The sequence below is a fragment of the Solanum verrucosum genome, unplaced genomic scaffold (assembly GCF_900185275.1).
Source record: "Solanum verrucosum unplaced genomic scaffold, falcon-dt-bn FXZP01000136.1, whole genome shotgun sequence".
Taxonomy (NCBI): domain Eukaryota; kingdom Viridiplantae; phylum Streptophyta; class Magnoliopsida; order Solanales; family Solanaceae; genus Solanum; species Solanum verrucosum.
This window is the reverse complement of record NW_026020145.1, coordinates 1,846,094-1,855,656: the sequence shown is the minus strand read 5'-3', so window position 1 is coordinate 1,855,656 and position 9,563 is coordinate 1,846,094. Positions and strand designations below refer to the sequence as shown.

Here is a 9,563-nt window from a genome sequence, read left to right as displayed (position 1 = left end):
TTTTGTAAATATTATATATATAATTTTATTTTATTTATAGATAAAAAATATTATAACTTTGTTAATATATTTTTAGTTAGTTTATATATTTTATTTCAAACTTGGGTTTGTAAAATTTTGTAAATATTATATATATATATATATATATATATATATATATTATTTTATTTTGAAATTGCCATCATCAAGGTTTGTCACCCGATGTCAGGGGTCTGGCTAGACCCACGTCTTTCCCATTCATTCAATATAATTTTATTTTATTTATAGATTAAAAGATATTATAACTTTGTTAATATATTTTTAGTTAGTTTATAGTTTTCAATGTTTATATATTTTATTTCAAAAAAATATATTTTGTACTCATGTGAATTTACCGTCTTTACGAAAATTTCTATTCATTTAACGTTTCTTAAGTTTAGCTTATCACACAGGTAGGTGAAAATATATTTGATCTCTTTTTCAAACACCGTTAAGTTGTAAAAAACCGAAAGAACCAACTAAAACCGAAACTGAAAAAACTGACTTTGCGTGGTTTGATTTGATATTTAGATTTAATAAACCGACATAATTGGTTTAGGTTTTTTTTAATGAAAAACCAAACCAAACCGACCTATGTACACCCCTACTTCTATAAGTCATCAAGAATTGTGATTGAGTTCAAAGGTTAGTTTTTTCTTCATTTTATTTTGTTAGCTTTTCGAAGAAAGGAGCAATTTAAGTTATGATAATGGAGGTTTTTTTTTCAAACATGAAGAACAATAATAAAGAAGAAGACAATTGAGTTAATATTTATTTTTTCCAAGTTTATTTTAACACATGACCAATTTTTATTGGCCAGTGTTGTCTAAAAGCTGCACCCACGTGCCTAACATAGGTGAAATCACGAACTCAGCCACGTAGGCCGAAAAGTGGTAAACAATTAACTAAAAAATAAGTTCGGGGGGGGGGGGGGGGGATAATAGGACCTTAGTAAAGTTAGGTGTGTCTCAGGGATTTTGGGTATAGGCTAGAGGGTACTTATGCATTTTCCCTTAAATTAAATATAACTCATATTATTTTTACATCATGAATTTGGACCTGGGCTTATAGCATGGTCCTCATGAAACTAGCATATGTGCTCGGCGATACTATGACTTCTATGATTGATCCAGCTTCATCAACATACTTTCCTTTATCTCTAAAGTGAAATAACAAAATACAATTCATCTTAATCTTCTGTAATGAGCTGTATCTATTAGATTTAACAAACTTGTAGCTTTCTGTAATCAGTAAAAGACAATTTCCAGGTTGCCAATGTTAAAAGGCCAAGAGAATCTTTCAAGAAAGCATATAATAGATCGCAAACATATCTTACATTAGGTGCTAACGGGCTTTCTTCATACGTTTTGGGGGCCTCATTGTTTCTCTCCTTGAATCTTCTGCAGCTTTCATTTCAATTAATGACTGGAGCATTTGAAAGGGAAAAAAAGGTTACTATGATAATGGATATAACAACACAGGAAAAATAAACACACAGCAATTAACATATCTTTCTGAAAAAGGGGAAATAAGAGCAGGTGGGCATCATACTAAATGCATATTCATCTTTTTACTTCTAGATTCTGATGAGAACTCCAAAACTTCGGCAAATTATGTTCATCAAGGCAAGCATTGTACTAGAAACTTGAAGTAAGGTGTTAGGAAAGCATTGCAAAGCAGGGTTTCTTCTCCAATTTTAACAGGAAAATAAGGCATTGGGTAGGTCCTAGGACCAACGAGTCCAGAGAATAATTGGGATAAATGAGTAGCTATCAAAGAAAGAAAAACTAAGGCATAAGCAGAATTCAAAAGTCTTTTTATTTAGGAGTTAAGCAGTTTCTTTTTATCATATCATTTTAGACACGAGCACCTGTTGTAATAATCACACAAATACTTGGAAGCTGAGTGATTAAAGAGACCAGAGCACACACGACAAATATCAATTGCTAAGTTAATTTTTTTTTGTAATTCACTCAACTGACATTCATCATTTCCAAGCAACTCTCAAAGTTTTGAACCATTATAACTGAACATCCAGTAAACATGCAGCTACAATAGCTGAACCTCCAGTACAGATGCTGTTACAACAGCTGAACCTCCTCCTAACATTGATAGAAACACTTCATTCATCACTGGTTCTTTGTCACTTAGTAATTATCAAGGAACTGTTAGAGCTATTAAGTAACTGTTAGAGCTAGTTTCTTCTACGAGAAAAAGAATCTATAACCTGGGATGACCAGCATGTTCTTTTGGATGGGAAAGCACTCCTTTTCTCAGACAGAATAAAATGCTTGCATCTTCTGATGAGCTTCCTATCTAGCCCCCCAGTTGTACCACTTGTAGCTCATGTGGTATCAGATGGTTACAAACATCATATTCTTATCAACACATATACAAGTTTCATATCCTTCTCTTAAAATTTCCAACCACAATCCCATGACTCCTCTCTTTCCTCCAATGATGATATATACTTCTCAGAAATGTATGTATATCGTTTTTATGTTTTCGACAATGTCTTTATAAGCAAGAGCTAGACAATCATTCAATAAAGACCACAGGGAAAGAAGCGAAGCGAAGCGAGGATCACCATTGTATGTCTACAGCTAGCAAATGAAACCGTCTAGCGAAAAACGAAGAGTGCAAGCTTTTGGGGCTAAGTTAGGCCCAGGTTCCATTTCTTTTCAATAATCAAAACAGAGCATTAAGGACAAGGACAACGATATAAACGAGTCTGCAAATGCAAACAACTCACTTACCTATCTTCCCTAAAAATAGTAAAACTGCAAAGAGCCTCTAGTGGGAGAAAGACAGAAAATTTTCAAGCATAAGCTTGTTGTTATGACCATATATGTTGACGGCTATGTAACTTGGATTCTTCAAAAATGTCAATAGGTGTGTGTTGGATTCTTTAAAAGAAGTGCATTTTTTGAGAATCTGACCCGGGAGCGGCATCGAAAATGAAGAGTCCACGCAACTTAGGTTAACGGTAGATATTAATCTTATTAAGTAAATACTCTGTCAAAATAATAGGTTTCAATTATTCCTTGAAGCATGAATTTCACAAGACAAGTGAAAGCAGGGGCCTTCTTCAAAGTAAAATGAACATAAAAGTTGCAGGACAATATTGCTAACCTCTTCCGCTTTTTTTTGAAGTTCCAAAAGTTCTTGACAATATGCAAGGCACTCTGCATGGTATATAGCCGCTAAGTCTTTTATCATGGCCTTCCTTCTGATGATGCCAATCACTGTGATACTCAAGAAGAAACCACACATGTTAGATCAAACAACTGTAATAATCTAGAAGAAACAACACATGTTAGATTAAACAAATCAAATTCTCCTTCATTCCAAAACTAACACAAACTAAAATTTTGTGGACACAACAATTTGATAAAGTTATAAAGAAATACTCAGTTACCAAATTCTTTGGCATTTAGGGTTCAAGAAAATCCATTAAGACAGTTGAACAAAGTGCAAATAAAGATTGACTCTAAAGTACAAAGAGAGACAAATCAAATCAGATTGTTTTCAAACTAAATCTGAGAACTTTCATCCCTCCTAGTGTTAACAAATATGAAATCCCAAACATGAATTTATATAGTTCAAAATCAAGAAACCTTTATATCATTCACTTTATTCGACCCATTCATTCAAATACTAAATAGAATGACGGCCAGAAATATATATCAAAAACGAATTGGGCTGGGTTGGGTTCGCTTAAAAATCCATTCCCACAGACCCAATTCACCACAATAGATCTACAAATCTTACACTTACTTCTGCTAGGATTGAACCCAGTTTGAGGATGTGGGGTTGATGGATCTGATGGAGCCGGATCAGAAGGAGGAGATGAATGGTTCTCAACTTCAGCCATTCTTGAATTGAGTATCTCTGCAAGTAGTAACTTGAGACAATTAAATGAAAGGGGTTAATTAACTATTAATTTGATTTTTGGTGACACTTAATGTAATTAAGTAAATTTGAGATCAAATTAATATTTTTAAAACTTTCTAATTTTTTATAAAATACAAAAAAAATACTTCATTTTTCAACTTTAATAATTCTATCCAAACTATTTAAAAAAAAGTAAAAGAAAATAGAATTTTCTCTTCTTCTCCCAACGTTCTCTCTTCTCTTCTTCTTCCTTAGAAAATCCGAAAATCCGACAATCAAAATAAATATTCTCCCCATTATCTTATCTTCCTCCCATCCTTTCTTTCTGAACTGAAGATTGTGTTCGACTTAAAAGGGATAAATCAATTTTTTGAAAGATTTTACAATTTTTGAACAATACTAAGTTTTTTTCTTGGATTAATGAACAATAAATCATTCTATAGATGTGAAAATTGAATAAGGGTGTAATGGTACCTGCTATTTATTAGTTTTGAAAGAAAATCAACAAACCCAAAAAAGCCCTAATTTTGAGGAAATGTATATGTATTGTTAACATTCAGTAAAAATTCATTTTTTGTTGCTTTTGTTGTTCTTTTTGTGACCATTTTGTTCATATGATTTTAGAAATATAGTCTTGTTCAGTTGTCCAACATATATTTCATTTGTTGAAAGATGTGTCGTATATTGCTACATTTTAGTGATATGTTGGTATATATTCCAACAGAGTTGTCATATGTTGGAACATATCACCTATGTGTTAGGGCAACAAAATGGTCATTTGTAGTAACAAAAGATTAATATGTAGCACATGAAGATTCATCTGTGGCCACAGAAGGTACATATGTGGCAATAGAATATATATATATATATATATATATATATGTATATATGTGTGTGTCAACATAAGTATAAATTGCTACCCATTATTATTTTATAATCAATTGTAAACTTTCAACCTTTTTTTATTTACTTTGTAGATGAAATGATACAAAAAGCTTCATCCATGACAACATCTCAATCTTTTATTGGTGTTGCTTCCTCTTCTAACATCAAATGCTCTTTTTGTCTATGCGAAGAATGTGAGCAACAACATGATTATTTTATTAGTCGTGTTAGAGAACTCATTGATATTTCTAAGGAAGTGACTTATAATATTGATGTACATACATCCAAGAAGATTTCATAGCCTTTGAAGTGTAGGAGGTTGAAAAAGTCTATTTCCCAATCACTATCTATAATTAATGAAAGAAAAAAAATCAATGACTATTGCTCCAGTATCACACTCAAACCCAAAAGGCAAGGAGAAGGAGAAGAAGGAGGAGGAGAAGGAAAAGGAGCAAGAGAAGACGAAGGAGAAGGAGAAAGTGAAAGAGAAAAAAAAAAGTCGAAGTCGTCAGTTGTGATGTGAAGCAACAATATCCATTTGAAGGTTTTAACATTGACGGCGAGGGTCCAACTGAACTAATGTCATCTTTCTTGTAATGGATATACGAGGGTCTTTACAAGCATCATGCAAAAAAGTAAAGTCGTTCAACTATTATTAGTATTTCTTCTTGTTGTCCACTAAATAATTATTTATAATGATTACACAATTGCAGAAGAGAGAAGGACGATCACTACTTAGCCAATTGCTCGAATCTTGAGTTCAAACAACTTGATTTTGTAGTTGCATTTCCAAAGAAGAAGGACTGGTTCTACATAATGTCTCAACCCAATAAGTGCTGGACTGATGAGGTAAATCCATGCCCACTTTTATCTTTTGATTAAGACATGAATACAGACAAATAAATTGATACAGAAATACACTTGTTGATGCATTTGTGCAGCATGTGGATGTCATTTTATACTATTTGCCGAAGAAGTCGAAGCAACAGAGTCATTCTATACCACTAATAATTGTTTTTTTCAAAACATCCATTAACAATGCAAGTGTTGTTCCTGAATATGAGAATAAAATCTTTGTCACTATCAAATGGTTTGATATACTTGGTGGACTGCCTTGACACCTCACAGATGAGGTTTATGTCCCTGTAAATTATAATAGGGAGTTTCATTGGGTCTTGGCAGTCGTTGTATTGAAGGAACGGTGCACAAAGGTGTATGATTCGATGTCCTCATCTAGGACTAACAGAAAATTGTGCTCCGAGATTCAAAAGTTATCTACATTGTTGCCAAAGTACCTTGAATCCAACGGATTTTTTGATAAAAAAACTGAACCAACTGGTCAGTTCTTGAAACTTACCAATTAAAGGACAAATCTCACCCATTAGAAGTCATACATGTTACTAGTATTACCCAACAAGCAAGCAATAGTCTGAAAGTATCACATTATTTTTTTTGTCTTACCACTATTGAAATGTGGTGTTAATAGGTTTATTATATTTTCTAATCGATGATATACCATGCAGAGATTATGGATTTTTTTGTTGTTGCATACACTGAGTTTTTGAGTGATGGACTAAAAGTATCATTTGATGGAATTAGTTCTGAAACCCTTCGCATGAGATATGTTTCACTCCTATGGAATTATGGGATTATGGGATTATAAAGGCTCGGAGTGGCTATGTTAGTAACAATGAAGGCTCACAGAGGCCTAGACCTAAAAAGGCAAAGTTCAATGAAAATGTTGCGGTTACCACCATTGATTAGATTGATGGTTATGTATACCATTGTGAATTACCATTTCGTTGATTTGTTGTATAAAACAATTGGTGAAATGTTCATTTTTGCTAATAATATTAATATTAATGATTATTATTATTATTATTATTATTATTTTGTTGGAACAAATGTCAATTATGATGAAAAGGAAGAAATGTGGTGTCTGTAGCAACATATATAATCTCTGTTGTAAAAAACACTATAGAATTATCTGTATGTGCCCCAACAGAAAGGATATATGTGGCAACATATGTCACAGAAAGAAGATATGTGGTAACATATGTTATAGAAAGGAGATATGTGGCAACATTATATTGTCACCAATTATTCATTTTTGTTGATAATATTAATATTAATGATTATTATTATTATTTTTATTTTGTTGGAATAAAAGTCAATTATGATGGAAAGGAAAAAATGTGGTGTCTGTGCAACATATATAACCTCTGTTGTAAAAAACACCACATAATTATCTGCATGTTCCCCAACATAAAGGATATATGTTGCAACATATGTCACACTTTGAATTGTCAAATTCAAAAAATATAAAAATAAAAAGGTTTAAAACAATCGTCCCTTCATTTTTCCCTCTCTCATCTCTCTCATCTCATCTATAAAAGGTCGTTTCGTTTCATATTCAAAATTTAATTTATTTTTAGTAATTTTCGTTTTCTTTTCTCTTCTTTCCTTTCTCTCGTTCCATTATTCCTTCACAAATCAAATTGTTGTGATATTTTCTACAACATCAGTGGTAATCTGTTGTGATCCTCTTGTACAACAAGGCGTCGTTGCCCTCATCATTTCTAGTTTATCGTTGATATCTTCTCAGGTAAAATTTAATTAGGGTTTTGAAATACTTACTGATATTAAATCGGGACGTTTTTAGTGGTTTTATCACTTATTTGTTTGTACGATGGTTGGGTTGTTATTCCTTTTGAAATATTATATGATTTCAAAAAGCTTAACCCTAAAAAATACATTTTAGGATATACGTATGTTGTCACATATGACATATCTATTGCAATTTTTCCAACATAACGTGCATATGTTGGCACAAATGACGCTTCAAAGATGGGTTAATTGATAAATTGAGCAATTTAGGAATGAAAAAATGTCAAATTTGGACAAAATTTTAATACATTAGACCATAATTAAGCAATAAAAATATGCTATAAAACTTGGAACAACGATTTACAAGAGTGTTATATAACTATCATATGGAGTTACTCGGTCATTGTATGATGAACTCGTGGTATGATAGTCTTTGTAAAAATAATTGATAAAATTAACAGAGGTAGTTGTATTAGACCATAATTTTGTACTTAAACATGTTGTAGGACTATATATTAGGGTTACATGTTGAATTAGGTGACAAATTTAATTGAATTAATCCCAAAAAATACATTTTAGAATATACATATGTTGCCACATATGACATGTTTGATGTAATTTTTCCAACAGAACGTGCATATGTTGCCACATATGTCACTTCAAAGATGAGTTAATCGATAAATTGAGTGATTTAAGAATGAAAAAATGTCAAATTGGACCAAATTTTAGTACATTGGACCATAATTAAGCAATAAAAATATGCTATAACACTTGGAACAACTATTTACAAGGGTGTTATATAACTATCATAGGGAGTTACTTGGTCATTGTATGATGAACTAGTGGTATGATAGTCTTTGTAAAAATAATTGATAGAATTGATGAAGGTTGCTGTATTAGACTATAATTTTGTACTTAGACATGTTGTAGGACCATATATTAGTATTACATGTTGAATTAAGTGACAATTTAATTGAATTAACCCCAAAAATACATTTTAGGATATACATATGTTGTCACATATTATATGTATGTTGCAATTTTTCCAATATGTTATAACACTTGGAACAACGATTTACAAGGGTGTTATATAACTATCATATGGAGTTACTTGGTCATTGTATGATGAACTAGTGGTATGATAGTCTTTGTAAAAATAATTGATAGAATTGATGAAAGTTGTTGTATTAGACCATAATTTTGTACTTAGACATGTTGTAGGACTATATATTAGTGTTACAAAAGAAGTAAAGAACAAATCTCACCCATTAGAAGTCATACATGTTATTGGTATTGCCCAACAAACAAGCAATAGCCTGTAGGTATCACATTATTTTTTTGTCTTACCACTATTGAAATATGGTGTTAATAGATTTATTATATTTTCTAATTTATGATATACCATGCAGAGATTGTGGACTTTTTGTTGTTGCATACGTTGAGTTTTTGAGTGATGGACTATAAGTACCATCTGATGGAATTTGTTCTGAAACCCTTCGCATGAGATATGTTTGACTCTTATGGAATTATGGGATTTTAAAGGCTCAGAGTGGCTATGTTAGTAACAATGAAGACCCACAGAGGCCTAGACCTAAAAAAGCAATGTTCGATGTAATTATTGTGGTTACCACCATTGATTGGATTGATGGTTATGTATACCATTGTGAATTACCTTTTTGTTGATTAGTTGTATAAAACAATTGGTGAAGTGTTCATTTTTGCTGATAATATTAATATTTGTAACAATCCTCAAAATAAAGTAGAGCCTCACATGGGTTTTATGCATTAATAATTTGTTAAAATAATGAAGAATAGCCTTTTTAGTCAGTTTTAAAGAGTTTGGAAGTCAAACGTCAAAGGGACGACCAAGACGTTCGGAAACTAGTCTTTTACGTGTTGGTGTGTTCTAGTATGTTGTTCATGTTTTTATGTGTTGTTTGGAGTCTAAATTAGTGGAGGTGACCCTAGTGTCTTAATAAATGTTTTTAGGGTCAAAACGTTCGGGTACGACTCCCCGGGACCACCCTAAGGGTTCCCGAGGAGGACCCCAACCCTTGGCCAAAAAGTTGCCAAGGGAGCTTGAAAATGCTCATGGAGGGAGCATGTCCGCGTCGCGGACTAGCTCCACCATAGGCCAAAATTTTGGTCCGCATCGCGGA

The 9,563-nt window shown here is 32.3% G+C and overlaps 1 protein-coding gene across 1 annotated transcript; it reads right to left on the bottom strand.

Annotated features, from left to right (window-relative positions):
- Positions 1-1,150: 1,150 nt before the first annotated feature.
- On the bottom strand, positions 1,151-3,919 carry LOC125827999 (uncharacterized). Its single transcript, XM_049507309.1, has 3 exons — positions 3,796-3,919; positions 3,151-3,263; positions 1,151-1,443 (listed from the first exon to the last, which is right to left on the bottom strand). Exons 1-3 carry the CDS (start codon positions 3,890-3,892, stop codon positions 1,363-1,365), a joined length of 291 nt encoding a protein of 96 aa, XP_049363266.1. The 5' UTR covers positions 3,893-3,919; the 3' UTR covers positions 1,151-1,362.
- Between the last annotated feature and the right edge of the window lie 5,644 nt (positions 3,920-9,563).

What these genes read in the sequence shown, in the direction of transcription:
- LOC125827999 (XM_049507309.1), bottom strand. Translation starts at nt 3,892, where the DNA reads ATGGCTGAAGTTGAGAACCATTCATCTCCTCCTTCTGATCCGGCTCCA. An exon ending in TGGGTTCAATCCTAGCAGAA is followed by an intron (nt 3,264 to 3,795) that starts GTAAGTGTAAGA and finishes TGAGTATCACAG; the next exon opens with TGATTGGCATCATCAGAAGG. An exon ending in TTCAAAAAAAAGCGGAAGAG is followed by an intron (nt 1,444 to 3,150) that starts GTTAGCAATATT and finishes CAAATGCTCCAG; the next exon opens with TCATTAATTGAAATGAAAGC.